Here is an 18,085-nt window from a genome sequence, read left to right on the forward strand (position 1 = left end):
CCGGCGGCCTGTGGGTGGGCAGTGGGGGCTCCTGGCGGCCTGCGGTGGGGGGCTCCTGGCAGCCTGCGGCGGGGGCTCCTGGTGGCCTGCGGCTGGACAGCGGGGGCTCTCGGCAGCCTGCAGCGGGGGCTCCCGGCGGCCTGCAGTGGGGCAGCGGGGGCTCTCGGCAGCCTGCAGCCGGGCAGCAGGGGCTCTCGGCAGCCTGCGGCGGGGGCTCCCGGCGGCCTGCAGTGGGGCAGCGGGGGCTCTCGGCAGCCTGCAGCCGGGCAGCAGGGGCTCTCAGCAGCCTGCGGCGGGGGCTCCCGGCAGCCAGAAGCAGGGGCTCTCAGCAGCCTGCGGCGGGGGCTCCTGGCGGCCTGCAGCAGCAGCCAGCAGCTGAGGCCGTGGAGGTAATTTCACTGTTCTGTGCAGATTTTGGAGCGTGAAGGGGAGGAGAATGAAGCTCTGCACAAGATGATGGCCAGTGAGCAAAAGACCTCTCTCCAGAACCTGTTCCACGACAAATCCAGGCCTTGTCTGGGCAGCTGGCCTCAGGTAGGGGAAAGGATCATCGAATCGTAGCGTCACTAAGGTTGGAAAAGACCTCAGAGCTCACCAAGTCCAAGCTGTCACCCAACACCTCCTGACAACTAAGCCATGGCTGCAAGGGCCACATCCAATCCCCTCTTGAACACCTCCAGGGATGGGGACTGCACCACCTCCCTGGGCAGCACATCCCAAGGGTAAATTCCTCTTTCTGGGAAGAACTTTCTCCTCACCTCCAGCCTAAACTTCCCCTGGCACAGCTTGAGACTGTGTCCTCTTGTTCTGCTGCTGGGTGCCTGGGAGGAGAGACCAACCCCCAGCTGGCTCCAACCTCCCTTCAGGGAGTTGCAGAGAGCAAGAAGGTCTCCCCTGAGCCTCCTCTTCTCCAGGCTAAGCAACCCCAGCTCCCTCAGCCTCTCCTCCCAGGGCTGTGCTCCAGACCCCTCCCCAGCTCTGTTGCCCTTCTCTGGACACCTTCCAGCAGCTCAACCTCTTTCCTGACCTGAGGAGCCCAGAACTGGACACAGGACTCCAGGTGTGGCCTGAGCAGTGCTGAGCACAGGGCAGGATGAGCTCTCTGCTCCTGCTGGGCACACTGCTGCCTCATGTTCAGAGGAGGGAGACCAGGGGAGTGTAGCAGAGCTTGGAGGAGGTTCTGGTCATAGAAGTCTAGAATGGGTTGGGTTGGAAGGGACCTTCAAGATCATCCACCTCCAACCCCCTGCTATGGGCAGGGACACCTCCCACCAGCCCAGGTTGTGATTGCTTCACTCTTCACAATCCAGAAGCTTCTCCTCTGTGGCAGCAGCATGGCCTCAAAGCCATGGCTCTGCACCCAGGGGGTTGAGGACAAACTGTTGCACTGTTGCTGTCCTGCCCCAAATGATTTGCTCTGAGGTAGAGCCACAAGTGACCACCAAGAGTGACAGAAGCCTGGAATGAGTCAGGTTGGAAGGAACCTCAAAGCTCATCCAGTTCCAACCCCCTGCCATGGGCAGGGACACATCCCTCCAGCACAGGTTGCTCAAGGCCTCATCCAGGCTGGCCTTGAACACCTCCAGGCAGGGGACAGCCACAGCCTCCCTGGGCAGCCTGTGCCAGAGTCTCCCCAGCCTCACTCTCAAGAATTTCTTCCTCATCTCCAGTCTCCATCTCCCCTCTCCCAGCTCGAAGCTATTGCCCTCATCCTGTCCCCACAGGCTCCTCCAGTCAGCCCCTCCCCAGCCTTCCTGTAGGATATTGAAATGCAGCTCTGAGGTCTCCCTGGAGCCCTCTCTTCTCCATGCTCAACAGCCCCAACTCTCCCAGCCTGGCCCCACAGGGGAGGGTCTCAGCCCTCTGATTATCTTTGTGGCCTCCTCTGGAGCCTCTCCAGCAGCTCCAGGTCCTTCTTGTGCTGGGGGCCCCAGAGCTGGAGGCAGTGCTGCAGGTGGGGGCTGAGCAGAGCAGAGCAGAGGGGCAGAATCCCCTCCCCGTGCTGCTGCTCTCCCTGCTCTGGCTGCAGCTCGGCACACAGCTGCCTGCTAGGCTGCCAGTGACCACTGCTGCCTCATGGGGAGTTTGTCATCAGCTCACACCCCCAGATGCTTCTCAAGGCTGCTCTCAAGCCATTCTCTGCTCAGCCTGATGAGTTTTGCTTTTGATGAGTTTTTAGCTCTCTCCCTATCAACTTTTCTTCCACCTCAGTGGGATCTGCCTGCTAATTATGGGGCTCATCAAAGAGCTGGGGACAGAGTTTTGAGCAGGGCCTTTTGTGACAGGAGAAGGGGTGGTGATTTGAACTAAAAGAGGGAGGCTCAGAGTGGAGAGAAGGGAGAAATGTTTGACCCTGAGGGTGGTGAGAGCCTGGCCCAGACTGCCCGGAGATGTGGGAGCTGCCCCATGGCTGGCACCAGTCCAGGTGAGGTGGTTTGTTGCTCTGAGCAACCTGCTCTGGTTGCAGCTGTCCCTGCTGAGTGCAGGTTCTTGAACTAGATGACCTTTACAGGTCCCTTCCCACCCAAACCAGTCTGTGCCTCTGATAATAGCTCTCTGTGCCCGTGCCAGCGCCATGTGCCTGGTGCCAAGGTGTGATTGCCCGGTAACCGCGCTGGCACCGGGCCTGCCGCCGGCACAGAGCGGCTCCTGTGCCAGCAGAGCTGTGGCTGGCCTGCAGTCAGCTCCACAGGCAGTGACAGCACTGCTGCTGTGCTCACAGCCAGCCCTAGAAGGACCAAGATGGTGGTGGCAGCTTCCCACCACCCTCTGTCTGCTCCAAGAGCAGAGCTGGGGAATGGTTTGGCTCTGATCACAGATCAGAGGTGAGGGCTTGGAAGGGACCTGCAAAGATCATCAAGTCCAAACCCCTGCCAGAGCAGGGCCATAGAATCCAGCACAGGTCACACAGGAACACATCCAGATGGGGCTGGAAAGGCTCCAGAGGAGGAGACTCCACAACCTGAGACCTTTAGGAGCAGCAGGGGTCTCTCAGGAATTCCTCCACACAGAGCTCCTCTCAGGGCAGAGCTTGGCTGTGAAGCACACCCTGCACTCAGGCTGACTGCAGCTGCTGCACTGCTAAGGGAGAATCACAAACTTGTTTGGCTTGGAAGAGACCTTTAAGCTCAGCCAGTCCAACCCTGGCCCCAGCACTGCCAGGGCACCACTGAACCATGGCCCTCACCAGGGCTTTGAAACCTCTCCAGGGCTGGGGACTGCACCACTGCCCTGGGCAGCCTGGGCCAAGCCTTGACAACCCTCAAAGGGAAGAAATTGTTCCTCATGTCCAACCTAAACCTCCCCTGGGGCAACTTCAGGCTGTTTCCCTTTGTCCTATGGCTTCTTCCTTGGTTGAAAAATACCTTTCAGAGCACTGAGTCCAAGCAGTATCTAGCTCTGATAGGTCTGCTGCTAACCCCTGGCCTTCAGCACCACATCTCTGCCTCTTTGAAACACCTCCAGGGATGAGGATTCAACCACCTCCCTGGGCAGCCTGGGCCACTCTTGAGAGCCCTTCCAGTGAAGAAGTTTCTTCTAATGTCTAACCTAAACCTCCCCTGGGGCATCTTGAGGCCATTTCCTCTTGCCCTGTCCCTTGTTCCCTGGGAGAAGAGCCCAAGCCCCACCTGGCTGCAACCTCCTTTCGGGGAGCTGCAGAGAGCAATGAGCCTCAGCCTCCTTTTCTCCAGGCTCAACACCCCCAGGTCCCTCAGCTGCTCCTCCCCAGCCCTGTTCTCCAGACCCTTCACCAGTTTTATTGCCTTTTCTTGGACTCACTCCATCCCTTCAGTGTCCCTCTTGGAGTGAGGAGCCCGAGGCTGAGCCCAGTATTGAAGGTGTGGCCTCACCAGTGCTGGGTCCAGGGGACACAACTCCTTCTGCAGTCCTGCTTCCCATGCAGCCCAGGCTTTTGCCACTGCTCAGACACAATTCCTGTGTGCCCTGACATCTGGAGAGCTCGGGGGGTGGGGGGGGGGGGTCTCTTAAATTCTGCTGCCCTGCAAACAGGAGAGACAGTCACCCAACACCTCTCCTACTGCTTTCTCCCTGGTACAACCAATGCATCTCTCCAGGGCTGTCCTAGGCCTTTGAGGCTTCTCAGAGGACAGGGCCCAAGCTGTTGGCTCCTGGATGTCTCGAGGCACTGATTAATGATTGACTCTTTGGTCCTGCCAAGCTGCTTTGGCAGGTGTCTGCCACAGTGGCTCCTCTGTGGGAGGGCAGCTTGCCACTCTGGGTGCCTGCTCCAGGCCTGAGCACATCCTGAGGTTAACACAGCCATGGCTCAGAACCAGGAGCTCCAAAATCTGCTGAGCTGGACAGCTGCCAGATCTCACTGGTGGTTTCTAAGGGCAGTATTGGCTGGGGCTGCTTTGGTAGCTGAAAATAGGTGATGAAAAGCTGGAGCTCACCACCATGGCACAGCTCCAGGTGTCAGGGTCTCTCCAGGCACTGCAGCTATGTCCTCCACTCTCTGAAATGGCTCAGAATCAAGGGAGCAGAGGATCTCTCCCTTGAGCTTTGTGAGTTTTCCTGCTCCAAAGCAGCTGAGGTTCAGGGAAGGAAAAATAAGCAGAGTGGTTGAATGTAGAGGAGAGGAAAAAACCCCACCTGCATTCCTTGGATGTGCTGAATTCTCCTGCAGGAAGATGGAGTGAGCCTGGAAATCTGTGGTGAGGGTAGGTGAGCATGGAAGGCATCTTATCACCCAGCTCTTGGCATCTTCCCAGTGAGGGTGGGGAACAGGTTGCCCAGGGGGGCCCTGGATGCTCCTCCCTGGAGATGTTCAAGGCCAGCCTGGATGAGGCCTTGAGCAACCTGGGCTGGAGGGAGGTGTCCCTGCCCATGGCAGGGGGTTGGAACTGGATGAGCTTTGAGGTTCCTTCCAACCTGACTCATTCCAGGCTTCTGTCACTCTTGGTGGTCACTTGTGGTTTCTACCTCATGGCAAATCATTTAGGGCAGGCCAGCAACAGTTTGTCCTCAACCACCTGGGTGCAGAGCCATGGCTTTGAGGCCATGCTGCTGCCACAGAGAAGCTTCTGGATTGTGATGAGTGAAGCAATCCCAACTTGGAAGTGAAACATTTGCTCCTGGGAGTTATTTCTGTTGGAGTAATAAACACATCTTGACAGGAAATTGATTGATTGATCATACTGGGAGCAAATTCCATCCCCAAATCCAGCTGTTGGATCTGTTAGTAGAGCACCAGGTGATAGAAGGAGGGGAAATGGCCTGAAATTGTGCCAGGGAAAGCTCACAGTGGATATTGGGAACAATTTCTTCCCTGCAAGGGTGGTCAGGGATCGGAAGAGGCTGCCCAGGGAGGTGGTGGAGTCCCCATCCCTGGAGGTGTTTAAGGTGGGAGTTGGTCTTTCTCCATAGCCTCAGGTAATAGGAGAGGAAATGGCCTGAAATTGTGCCAGGGGAGGTTTGGATTGGGCATAGCTCAGTTCAGGAAGGAGGTTGACTTGCTGGAAGGTGTCCAGAGAAGGGCAACAAAGTTGGTGAGGGGTTTGGAACACAAACCCTGTGAGGAGAGGCTGAGGGAGCTGGGGTGGCTTAGCCTGCAGAAGAGGAGGCTCAGGGGAGACCTTCTTGCTCTCTGCAACTCCCTGAAGGGAGGTTGGAGCCAGCTGGGGGTTGGTCTCTTCTCCCAGGCACCCAGCACCAGAACAAGAGGACACAGTCTCAAGCTGTGCCAGGGGAGGTTCAGGCTGAAGGTTAGGAAGTTCTACACAGAGAGAGAGATTGCCCATTGGAATGTGCTGCCCAGGGAGGTGGTGGAGTCCCCATCACTGGAGGTATTTAGGAGGAGACTTGATGGGGTGCTTGGTGCCAGGGGTTAGTTGTTTAGGTGGTGTTGGATGATAGGTTGAACGCCATGATCTTGAAGGTCTCTTCCAACCTGGTCTATTCTATTCTGAACAATTTCTGTTCTGCAGGAGTGGTTAGGGACTGGCACAGGCTGCCCAGGGAGGTGGTGGAGTCCCTGTCCCTGGAGGTGTTCAAGAAACCTGTGGCCATGGCACTTGGGGATGTGGTTTAATGGCTATGGTGGGGTTGGGCTGATGGTTGGACTGGGTGATCTTAGAGACCTTTTCCAACTAAACCAATTCTATGATTCCCTGAAACGAGGGAGGTGGGGGTGGGGTCACCCCAGTACCGCTGGGGGGGTGCAGAGATTCAGCTGCTCTGGATCCTGCGGCGTGGGGGAGCCTGGGCCGCTGGGGGCTGGGCTGGGCAAGGGCCATTTCCTGCTGTGAATTGGAGGTAATTGGATCTAAAGCCAAATTAGCTTTGTAATCAACACGAGATTAGTAATGCAAGTGCTCGGTGCTTGAGCCCAAAGTACTTGGCCTTGGCTTCCCCAGCGTGCTGGGATGAGGTTGTCATGGCAAATGTAGAGAGGGCTGGAGGGGAGCACGGCGCCGAGCAGGCAGGGCTGAGCAGGCAGCAAGCAGGCAGGGCCAAGGCAGGCAGCCCCGAGTGGACAGCTCCAAGTAGGCAGTGCCAAGCAGGCAGCCCTGAGCAGGCAGCTCCAAGCAGGCAGGGCCAAGACAGGCAGCCCTGAACAGGCAGGGCCAAGGCAGGCAGCCCTGAGCAGGCAGCCCTTAGCAGGCAGGGCCAAGGCAGGCAGCCCTGAGCAGGCAGTGCTGAGCAGGCAGTGCTGAGCAGGCAGCACCAAGCAGGCAGCCCTGAGCAGGCAGTGCCAAGCAGGCAGCCCTGGGCGGGCAGCCCTGAGCAGGCAGCACCAAGCAGGCAGCCCTGAGCAGGCAGCTCCAAGCAGGCAGGGCCAAGGCAGGCAGCACCAAGCAGACAGCCCTGAGCAGGCAGGGCCAAGGCAGGCAGGCCTGAGCAGGCAGCATCGAGCAGGCAGGGCCAAGGCAGGCAGCCCTGAGTGGGCAGCCTTGAGCAGGCAGGGCCAAGGCAGGCAGCCTCGGGCAGGCAGCACCTCCTTATTGTTGGGTTAATTAAAAAAGAGCCTGTTTTTGTTGCCCCCTTCCACCTGCAGGAGACAGACGAGCTGTACATTGTCTCACAGTTCTTCGTGGAAGAGTGGAGGAAATTCGTCAGGTAACTTGGCTGGAGGGGCTGGGGGCTTGTTCATTGCCTTTTCTCTCTCTTGTGATGGGGAGGAGGAGGCTGGAGGTAAGGATTTTGCTCCACCTGCAGGGCTGTGTCCAGCTCTGGGGCCCCCAACAGGAGGGGGACGTGGACCTGCTGGAGTGGGTGCAGAGGAGGCCCCAAAGATGATCAGAGAGCTGCAGAACCTCTGCAGTGAGGCCAGGCTGGGAGAGTTGGGGCTGTTCAGCCTGGAGAAGGCTCCAGGGAGATCTTAGAGCTGCATTTCAATATCTGAAGGGGGCTACAGAAAAGCTGGGGAGGGACTGTTCAGAAGGGGTTCTGGGGATAGGCTGAGGGGCAGTGGTTTGAGATTGGAGCAGGGCAGAGTTAGGTTGGACTCCAGGAGGAAGCTCTGCACAGTGAGGCTGGGGAGACACTGGCACAGGCTGCCCAGGAAGGTGGGTTGAGGCCCCATCCCTGGAGGCATTCAAGCTCAGACTTGATGTGTCCCTGGGCAGCCTGCTGTGGTTGGAGGTGTCCCAGCTGAGTGCAGGGGGTTGGCCAAGATGCCCTCTGGGAGTCCCTTCCAGCCCTGCGCAGTCTGCAGCTGTGCGGTTACCTGCGCCTGGCCCTCCTGGCAAGCAGGAAGCTGATTCCTGAGGGCTTTTATCAGCTGTAATCCCTTGTAAGAGCCCATATTTCCTTGTTTGCTGTCTCTTGCCCAGATGGTCGGATTAGATCCCTAACCTGATTAGTTTTTTCATCTGTCTGGAGCTGTATCCTAGGCCAAGGGCAGCTCTCAGTCCTGGCTCCGCAGGCCGCTGCGGGTAGGAGCTGGAAATCTCTGCCAGATAAAGGAGTTGGCTGTGCAGGAACGCGGAGCTGATTTCCTCCTCCTTGAACATTCCCTGTTGGAATGCCTCCTGTTAATACCCACCTGCCATCTCTCCTTGGCTGCCTGCAGAGCTGTGGTTTTTGGCTGCCAGAGCCTCGGGCAGGCTCTGGCAGCGCTCTCCTTTCCCCGCGCAGGAGGCCGACGCGCTGCAGCCCTGTGTCCTCGGTGGGGAACAGCGTCCTGCTCTGCCCCCACGGGGGCCTGATGTTCACCTACGCTTCCATGACCAAAGAAGACTCCAAACTGTGAGTTCCTTCTCTTCACGTGGGTGCCTTCACCTCCCGCTGAGCCCCGGGGGAAGGCTCCCAGAGGCTCCCCAGCGTGAGGAGCAAAGGCTTTCCCTGCCGACCAAACCAGCGCAGATGCTTTCCGGGGCCCACCTAAAGCCTTTCATGCAAGACCAGACCTGGATTGTTGAAGGCTGCTGGGTCAGGGAGAAACAAAAAAAGAGCTCACTTCAGCTTGGCTGGTTCCTAACAATAAACCACCCTGAACTCAACCAGGGGTGGAGAAGCATCCGGCTTCTTTGCCACGAGCTGTCCCCGAGCCTTGCCCCCCAGCGCGCTGGATGCTGGGCTGGAGTTCATGCTCTGGAGCGTTTCTTCTGCAGCGATGCAGAACTAAAAGCAGCAGATCTTCCACTCCTCTTCTCCTCCTCCTCCTCCAGCCACCCTCAGGCATGACTGGAGCAGCACAGCATCACTAATAAGAGGCTGCTGTTATCTTGGGCGTTCAGGCCTCCTGTGTCGCTGGGGCTGGGGGGGTTGATTGTTCCTCTGGTTTTTACTCACAGCTTTTCTTTTGGTTCCAGGCTGAAGGAGGGGAAAATAAATGAGAGGGGAGGCTGGTGAGGAGCTGGGGCTCGGCTTTGTCGTGGCATAAAGCACCTTCTTGTTCCTTTGCACAGTATAGCTCTGATATGGCCCAGTGAGTGGGAGAGGATTCAGAAACTCTTTGTGGTGGATCACGTCATCAAGATCAGCCGCAGGCCGGCGGCCGGGGCCGAGCCCGACAGCGCGGTGTTCACCTCTGAGCCCCGTGAGTGCCTCTCCTGCTGCCCTCCCTGCCCTCTCCTCCTGCTCCTCAGGGCCAGCTCCCTGGGAAATGGCTCTTTTGGGGCTAAAGGGTCAGGTCTTACTGCAGGAGGAGACTTTAGCGTGGCCTTTTGGCACTTAAAGAGGGCGATCGGAGAGCTCGGGACCTGTTGTGGCAGGACAAGGGCTGATGGCTTGAGGCCAAAAGAGGGAGGTTCAGACCAGATAGAGGAAGAGTTTCTTTAGACTGAGGGTGGTGAGACCCTGGCCTGGGTGTTCCAGAGAAGTGGGAGATGCCCCATCCCTGGGGACATTCCAGGTGAGGGCTCTGAGCAGCCTGCTCCAGCTGAGGATCATAGAGTCATAGAGTTGTTTTGACTGGAAGAGACCTTTAAGACCATCAGGTCCTACTCACTCTGCCACCTGAAGCCTTAGCAGTTCCTGAGGAGGCTGTTCAGAGCCTCAGCCTTCTGATGGCATTAAAGGAGACCTCTCCTGGCAAACTGTGCTGCCATTTCCAAGGGGCTTGGAGCCAGAGACGTCTCCCAGGGCAGAGCACCTGATGGGCTGGTCATGACTTGAAGTCACCGCTGATGCCACTGTGGAGCAGCTGGGGGGAGAGGTGGATGTCTGGGGCCATAGGACAGGTGGGCACAAGCCAGAATGAAGCAGGGCTGGAGTTCTGGGGCTTTGGTTTCACCCATAAGGAAGGGTTTGGGCTCCCTGCAGAAAGTCCCAGCAGGGAAGCTGGTGAGAGACAGGCACCATCCTCTTGCTGGAGGTGACCTTGTGCTGGGGCCCTCGTGGGGTTCTTATGATCCCTGTTTGAGGGTGCTAAGACCCTGGCCCAGGTTGCCCAGAGATGGTAGATGCCCCATCCCTGGAACCATTCCAAATGAGATTGGACAGGGCTCTGAGCAGCCTGCCCTGGTTGCAGATGTCCCTGCTGACTGCAGGAGGTTGGGCTAGGTGAGCTCTAGAGGTCCTTTCCCACCCAAACCAGTCTGGGATTCTATGATCTGGTGGGGGGCAGATAAAGAGGGAGCTTGGCAGATGCCCCTGGCTGTGAGATCCACTCAGGGTGAGGGCAAGAGCTTGGAGGCCTTGGGCAGGTGTCTCCAGGGAGCTGGAAGGAATTGATTTGCCTTTCCTTTGTGCCTCCCCAGAGCTCTGTCCAGAGTGCAGAGAGGGACTCCTGTGCCAGCAGCAGCGAGACCTGCGTGAGTACACCCAGGCCACCATCTACATCCACAAAGTGGTGGACAACAAGAAGGTACCAACCAGCTTCCTCCCTGCCTGCTGGCTCAGCCCAGCTCCCTTCCCATTTCCTGGAACCACACCAGCCACCCAAATCACGTCCCTGACAACAGCAGTGACACAGCTGTGGCAGCCTGCCACGGGGCTGGGACATGCTGCTGGGGGTGCTGGGTGGCCTGGGGTGGTGGTGGTGGTGCTGGTGGTGGGCAGGGCTGCTCCTCTCTGCAAGCAAAAAGCTGCAGCTGCTCTGAAAATGTGCTCTCCTCCAGGCTTCCTTTTGCCAAAGGGAATCTCTGCTCCCCCAGGTGCCTTCGTGGCTGCTCTCAGCTTTGGTTGTTGTAGGCAAATGTCACCATTTTGTCTCCTCAGCAGGGTGTTACCAGGCTCTACCTGTTCTCCTCCCTCCCCCTCCAGGATTTGTCATCTCCTTTCTTGCTTGCTCAAGTGACATTTAGTCCTGGAGAGAAACAGGCTCTTAACCTCCACGCTGGGGAGGTCACAGTGAGCTTGGAGGTGGTTTTCAGGATCCCTTTGGAAGCTGTGAAGCCTCTCTGCTTTACTGGGGCCTTAAGGGACCACTCTCAGGTCTAGAACTGGTTTCACAGGTAGCCAACATATGGTTACAGTGAATCTTCCTCCTTAGGTCTTCTTTTATGCTTTAAGGAGCACCTAAGGCTCATGGCAAGCTCAGATAAAGAGCTTTCAGTAGCTGAAAGGGCTCCAAGAGAGCTGGGGAGGGACTTTGGACAAGGGCTGGGAATGCCAGGATGAGGCACAATGGCTTTGAGCTGGGAGAGGACAGACTGAGACTGAAGATGAGGAAGAAATTCTTGCCAGTGAGGCTGGGGAGACTCTGGCACAGGCTCAGGGAGGCTGTGGCTGTGCCCTGCCTGGAGGTGTTCAGGGCCAGGCTGGATGAGGCCTTGAGCAACCTGTGCTGGTGGGAGGTGTCCCTGCCCATGGCAGGGGGGTTGGAAGTGGATGATCTTGAAGGTCCCTTCCAACCCAACCCATTTTAGGCTTCTGTGTTCCCTGCACCTCTGCACTCTGGGGTTGGGCTTTTTTGCCCAGGGGGTTTTGGTTGGTTGTTGGCTTGGTTTGGTTTTCCTCGTGGATTTTCACCTCCCTGCCAGCCCAAGAGAGGAGCTGGAGCCTGGAGAAGTGCAGGCTGCTGGGGGCTGGCCAGGTTTCTGCCCTGGCTGTGGAGATGTCCAGCCTGCAGCACAGTCCAGAGCCCCCAGGCCCAGGTTTTCTGCCTGGAGCTTGGCTGCCCAGGCTGGCTGCCGGCTCCGGAGCAGGGGGGTGGTTGCTGTGCTCTGGCGCCGGGCAGGACCCTGCTCACACGTGGGGCTGGCAGGAACACAAGCAGCCATTCTTCACCCAGCAGCTGGAGCTGGGGCTGCAGAGAGGGGGCCAGGGCTGGCCTGCCAGGCCCCCTGCTAGGAGGGCAGCCTTGGCACGATGCGGAGCGCTGCCAGCCAGGGTGATGCCCCTGGCACCTGCTGCTTCCTTCCCTGCTGCTGTGCCTTTGCAAGGCCCAGGGAGCATTTCCCACCCCCTCACCCCAGCTCTTCCCCCCCTTCCCTCCAACCCCCAAGCACCTCCTTCTGCCACTGCCAGAGGAGTGGAGAAAAAGGGAGGAAAAGAAGCCAGAGGGGGAGCAGGACCCAGATTTTAACCAGGAAGAGACCCAGGGCAACCTGAGGTCCTGTGGGGTTTGTGTCATCCTCTGGAGCCAGCAGCATGGCACAGCCCTCCTCCTCCTCCTCCTCCTCAGCCACACCAGCATGCCCTGACCTGCTGTGTGGCCATACCACACCATGGCTTTGGGTTTGGAGACATCCAGTGCTGATGGTCACTTGTCCACTTGGCTGGGGGGAGCCTGCCCTCTGCTAGCTTTAGAAGCAGGAGCTGAGGTTTCAAGGCCTCCAGCACCAACTTCTGCCACTGCCAGAGGGAAGCCAGGGCTGTATGGAATCCAGAGGGCTCTGGGGAGGCTCTGGTTGGTGCTGGAGGTTTGGGAGCTGGGCTTGCACCCTTTTAATTGCAGTTATGGTGACAAGAGAAGAGCTCTGGGGGTGTCCAGCATTGGAGAGCTCCACTCTCCTGGGCTCCTGCAAACCCCAGCCCCTGCCAAAGCCAATGTGAATTCCTGATGCCAAATCACAGCCAGCAAGTCCATGACTCCTGGAGTGGCTTCTCCACCCCTGAAGATCCCTTTTGACTTCTGTATTTGTGTGAATTATTTAGATTTCATTTACTTACAACCTGCAGCCCCATAAATAACTCTGCTGAGTGCCTCTGGCAGCCTGCTGGAGGCCTGCAGAAGTGTCTTAATTTACAGCTAATATTCCTTCCCCCTGGCTCAGGGCTTTCATGAGACACTTAGATGAACCAGAGAAGCAGCCAGCTAATGGGGGAAGAAATCAGCCCAGGCCCCTGGAGACCTTCCCTTCTGCCTAGCAAGGGAGGGAAGGTCCTGAGCCACAGGAAGCACCTGTGAGGCAACCCCGAGGCTGCTGCTCCCGAGCCCAATCCCCCTGCGGTGCTGCGCAGCTGGGGAGGGCTGGAGGAGGCTTTGTGGAGCACGGGGAGGGGACCCTGGGCTTGCTCCTGGTTTGCCTTGGGGGTTTGTCAGCTGGAGGTGGAGTCCTGGGGGCCCTGTGAGCTGTGTGTGGTGCTGGGGCAGCTGCTGGGCTGGTAGTTACGGAGAATGACTTTTGTGACTGCAGGTGATGAAGGACGCTGCTCCGGAGCTGAACGTGAGCAGCTCAGAAGCGGAAGAGGAAAGGGAGGAGAACAAGCCAGAGGGGGAGCAGGACCCAGATTTTAACCAGGTAGAGACCCAGGGCAACCTCAGGTCCTGTGGGGTTTGTGTCATCCTGCACCAGTGCAGGCTGGGAGGTGATCTGCTGGAGAGCAGCCCCCTGGACCTGGGAGCGCTGGTGGACAACGAGTTCTGCGTGGGACAGCAATGTGCCCTGGGGGCCAAGGAGGCCAACGGGGTCCTGGGGTGCATCAAGAGGAGTGTGGCCAGCAGAGCCAGGGAGGTTCCCCTCCCCTTCTACTCTGCCCTGCTGAGACCTCACCTTGAGTACTGCCTTCAGTTCTGGGCTCCCCTGTTCAGGAGGGACAGGGATCTGCTGGAGAGAGTCCAGCAGAGGGCTGTGAGGATGATTAGGGGCCTGGAGCACTGCCTGGTGAGGAGAGGCTGAGAGCCCTGGGGCTGATTAGTCTGGAGAGCAGAAGACTTAGAGAGGATTTAATAAATGTATATAAATATCTGAGGGCTGGGGGTCAGGAGGGGGAGGGGACAGGGACAGGCTCTGCTCACTTGCTCCCTGTGATAGGACAAGGAGCAGTGGATGTAAGCTGCAGCACAGGAGGTTCCACTTCAGCACCAGGAGGAACTTCTTCACTGTGAGGGTCCCAGAGCCCTGGAGCAGGCTGCCCAGAGAGGCTGTGGAGCTTCCTTCTCTGGAGCCTTTCAAAGCCTGTCTGGATGTGTTCCTGTGTGACCTGAGCTAGGCTGTATGCTCCTGCTCTGGCAGGGGGGTTGGACTGGATGATCTCTTTGGGTCCCTTCTAACCTCTGACATCCTGTGGTCCTGTCCTCTGGAGTCAGCAGGATGGCACAGCCCTCCTCTTCCCCCTCCTCCTCCTCCTCCTCCTCCCCCGCCGCCTCCTCCGCCTCCCCCTCCACCCCCTCCCCCTCTCCCTCCTCCCCCTCCTCCTCCTCCTCCTCCTCGTCCTCCGCCTCCTCTTCCTCCTCAGCCACACCAGCGTGCCCTGTCCTGCTGTGTGGCCATACCACACCACGGCTTTGGGTGTGGAGAGCTCCAGTGCTGATGGTCTCTTGTCCACTTGGCTGGTGGGAGCCTGCCCTCTGCTAGCTTCAGAAGCAGGAGCTGAGGTTTCACAAGGCCACTCCTGGGCTGCCCTCAGCCATTGGCTTTCCAAGGGCCTGCTCCAGCGCTTTGCCTCGCGTGCCTGACCGCCCCCTGGGGCACCACCAGCTTCCATTGCCCAGCCAGTCTGCAGCTCCTGGTTGATTTAATATTGGTTTTTATCTTCTTATGCCTCTTGTTTGCAGGCCAATGGCAGTGCCAAGCGCCAGAAGGTCTCCCACCAGAGCTATGCCAGCTACCAGAAGCAGGGCATCAGGAGGAGCACTCGGCACAGGAAGGTGCGAGGGGAGAAGGCTCTGCTGGTGTCTGCAAACCAGACCCTGAAGGAGCTGAAAATACAGGTGAGGAGCTGGGCAGGGCTGCCTCAGTCAGCCTGCAGATGCTGCCTGCCAGGTTGGGTGGGATGCTGATCTGCTGGAGGGTGGAAGGATCTACCTGACCAAGCTGGATGGCTCCATGGGCTGAGGCCAGTGGGCTGAGGTTCAACAAGGCCAAGGGCTGGATCCTACACTTGGGTCACAGCGACCCCAGGAAGGCTCCAGGGTGGGGGCAGAGTGCCTGGAAACTGCCTGGTGGAAAAGGACCCTGGGGGTGCTGACTGAGAGCAGCTGAAGATGAGCCCAGGGGGTGCCCAGGTGGCCAAGGAGGCCACCAGCAGCCTGGCCTGGAGCAACAGTGGTGTGAGCAGCAGGAGCAGGGCAGGGATTGTCCCCCTGCACTGGACACTGCTGAGGCTGTACCTCAAATCCTGGGTTCAGTTTAGGGCTCCTCACTCCAAGAGGGACATTGAGGGCTGGAGCAGGTCCAGGAAAAGGCAATGAAATTGGTGAAGGGTCTGGAGAAGAGGGCTGGGGAGGAGCAGCTGGGGGTGTTTAGTCTGGAGAAAAGGAGGCTGAGGGGAAATTTGGCTATCTGCAATTGCCTGGAAGGAGGCTGGAGTGAGGTGGGGCTTGGTCTCTTCTCCCAAGGAAGAAGCCATAGGACAAGAGGAAACAGCCTCAAGTTGGCTCAGGGGAGGTTTAGGTTGGCCATGAGGAACAATTTCTTCCCTTTGAGGGTCTCAAGGCCTGGCCCAGGCTGCCCAGGGCAGTGCTGCAGTCCCCAGCCCTGGAGGGGTTAGAAAGCCCTGGAGAGGTGGTGCTGAGGGCCATGGTTCAGTGGAGCCCTGGCAGTGCTGGGCTCAGGGTGGGACTGGCTGAGCTCTCCCAGCCCCAGCAGTTCCCCGGTGCCAGTGCAGCGCTCTGGGCTGAGCAGCCAGCAGGTTAGGAGCACGCTGTGGGGAGGGGCAGGAGGGAGAGGGGCTGCAGCCTGCTGTGTGGGTGGGGTTGTGCCCCTGGGCACAGCACTTCCCTGGGCACACAGTCAGCCTGTCTCACTCTGTTGGCACAGATCATGCATGCATTTTCAGTTGCTCCCTTCGACCAGAACCTCTCCATCGACGGCAAGATCCTGAGCGACGACACCGCCACGCTGGGCAGCCTGGGCGTCATCCCCGAGTCTGTCATCCTGCTGAAGGTACCAGGGGGCAAGCTGGGCACTGAACCCAGCAGAGGATGGGCACTGCTTTGTGCTCAGCCAGAGAGGAAGCACCTCAGTGGTGCAGGTGGAAGTCACCCCCCTGTGCCGGACCGGCCCAACCGGTCGCCGCTGCTGCGGCTAACCAATTCCTCCTGCACCTCCTGCTTGGAGGAGGAAAATCCACTTGGGCTGGATTGGGAGGAGCATTTGTGAGCTGCTTTTTGCTGCTCAGCCCCAAATGTGGCTGAATTAGGGAGGGAGTCCCCCCACACACACACACACACTCTTGTTCTCAGATGATGTTTGGGCTGGAGATGTCTCCTGAGAAGCAGCACCATGACCCCAGCGTGTTGGGGTTGGCTCTGCTCTGCTGGGATCCCACCTGCAGCACTGCCTCCAGTGCTGGGGACCCCAGCACCAGGGTGTTGAACTGTTGGAGCAGGGCCAGAGGAAGCCACAAAGATGAGCAGAGGGCTGGAGATCCTCCCCTGTGGGGACAGGCTGGGAGAGCTGGGGCTGTTCAGCCTGGAGAAGAGAAGGCTCCAGGGAGACCTCAGAGCAGCCTTCCAGCCCCTGAAGGGCTCCAGGAGAGCTGGGGAGGGACTTTGGGCTGGGAGTGCCAGGATGAGGACAATGGCTTTGAGCTGGGAGAGGGGAGACTGAGACTGGAGATGAGGAAGAAATTGTTGAGAGTGAGGCTGGGGAGACTCTGGCACAGGCTGCCCAGGGAGGCTGTGGCTGTCCCCTGCCTGGAGGGGAGGCCAGGCTGGATGAGGCCCTGAGCAGCCTGGGCTGGGGGGAGGTGTCCCTGCCCATGGCAGGGGGTTGGAGCTGGATGAGCTTTGAGGTCCCTTCCAACCCAACCCATTTGGATTGTGTGATGCTGTGCCACCCCAACCCCTGAAGCAGCTCCCTCAGCCATTCACCCCCTGCCCCCCTTCCCTCCCCAGGCTGATGAGCCCATCGCAGACTACGCAGCCATGGACGATGTGATGCAAGGTGAGGGCTGGGCTCAGGCTGGGCTGGGACACCCAGGAGGCTTTCAGGGGGGGCAGGGGAGGTGCTGTGAGTTTGGGAGGTGCACTGGCAGCTGAGCATTGTGTTGGGTTTGGGGTTGTGATGGTGGAATGTGGAGATGGCAGGCACAGGAACAGGCTGCCCAGGGGGGTGGTGGAGTCCCCATCCCTGGGGGTGCTGAAGAAACCTGTGGCCATGGCGCCTGGGGATGTGGTTTGCTGCCCACGGTGGTGCTGGGTTGAAGGTTGGACTTGGATGATCTTGGAGGTCTCCTCCAACCCCGAGTCCTGTGGTTCCATGGTGATGCTTTGATGTCACTGAGTGGGAGATTTGGGGCTTGGAAGGGCAAAGATCTCGTGAGGAACAGCTGTCAGGAGGCTTCTAACCCAACAATTCTCCTTCCCCCCTTGCAGTTTGTATGCCTGAAGAAGGATTTAAAGGTGAGCCCAAGGCTTTTCCCCCAGAGCCCTCTGTATTTACCCCCATGCTGACTTTTGTCTCCATCACCTGCTGCCTGTTCTTCTCTCCTCAGGGACTGGTTTGCTTGGACACTGATGCTTTGTTTTCCATGAGGAGCAAGCAGAAGGGAAGAGGATTTTAACGTGGGTAGGGCATTAAAAGCAAAAAAAAAAACCAACCAACAACCAAACAAAAACCAAACCAACCAAGCTGGATCCAGGACTGAAACTCTTTGACTCTTCCAGAAGGCAGAAACCCATTTTGAAATGACTGCTCCCCAACCTTCCCCCCCACCCCCCCTCCCACCCCCCCCCCCCAGAAAAACAAACAAACCCCATGCCTTATGTCAAAGCAGATTGCACTGAAGGACAACCCTGCCTTGGAGAGAGCCTGCCCAGGCTTGTATTTAATAAAGCAAGAGGAAGCTGGGAGGAGGTTTGGCAGCAGCCAGAGCGTCTCCTGTGTGCAGCCAGCAGCCCCCCACCGGCCCAGGAGGGGCTGGGACCCCCCCCCCCAAGCCCACCTCAGTGTCACCTCCAGCAGCTCAGCCCAGCTTCCATCCACTCTGGCCCAGCCTGGAAGTCAAGCAGCTGGGACACAGGAGGAAACATCCAAGTTCTGCCACCCCCCCACCCCAGCCCTCCCCCCAGCCCCCAAACCTCCTCTCTCTAACCCAAAACGCTGCCCTGCAGCAGGGGAGGGGCTGGGCAGCTGCTGCCCCTTCAGCCTCCTTCTGCTTCCAAACCTTGAGGAGTTTCCCAGACCCTGCTCCTGCTCTCTCTGAAGTGGTTTTTAGCAACCTGGAGGCATTTTGGCCACTTTCACCATCTCTGCCCCCAGCTGGGGCCTGCCAGGAGTGCTGACAGCCTGGGGAGTTGGCATCTTCCCCTGGGAGGAGGCTTTTGGGGGTGGTTTTTCCCCCCTCT

The 18,085-nt window shown here is 58.5% G+C and overlaps 1 protein-coding gene across 2 annotated transcripts in view; it reads left to right on the forward strand.

The window, feature by feature from the left end:
* The window catches only part of USP48 (ubiquitin specific peptidase 48), a 63,203-nt gene extending 45,600 nt beyond the window's left edge, over nt 1-17,603 (forward strand). Inside the window, exons 17-27 of one of the 2 annotated variants that reach the window (XM_054175941.1) lie at nt 412-534; nt 7,019-7,080; nt 8,101-8,211; nt 8,874-9,004; nt 10,167-10,273; nt 12,990-13,094; nt 14,351-14,506; nt 15,555-15,680; nt 16,634-16,682; nt 17,114-17,140; nt 17,233-17,603. In XM_054175941.1, coding sequence (XP_054031916.1) covers nt 412-534; nt 7,019-7,080; nt 8,101-8,211; nt 8,874-9,004; nt 10,167-10,273; nt 12,990-13,094; nt 14,351-14,506; nt 15,555-15,680; nt 16,634-16,682; nt 17,114-17,140; nt 17,233-17,255 — 1,020 coding nt within the window. In that variant the 3' untranslated portion in view covers nt 17,256-17,603. The remainder of the gene's footprint in view (nt 1-411; nt 535-7,018; nt 7,081-8,100; nt 8,212-8,873; nt 9,005-10,166; nt 10,274-12,989; nt 13,095-14,350; nt 14,507-15,554; nt 15,681-16,633; nt 16,683-17,113; nt 17,141-17,232) is intronic. The other variant, XM_054175940.1, reaches the window with a different exon arrangement.
* The last annotated feature ends 482 nt before the right edge of the window (nt 17,604-18,085 follow it).

Source organism: Dryobates pubescens, chromosome 33 (assembly GCF_014839835.1).
Source record: "Dryobates pubescens isolate bDryPub1 chromosome 33, bDryPub1.pri, whole genome shotgun sequence".
NCBI lineage: Eukaryota > Metazoa > Chordata > Aves > Piciformes > Picidae > Dryobates > Dryobates pubescens.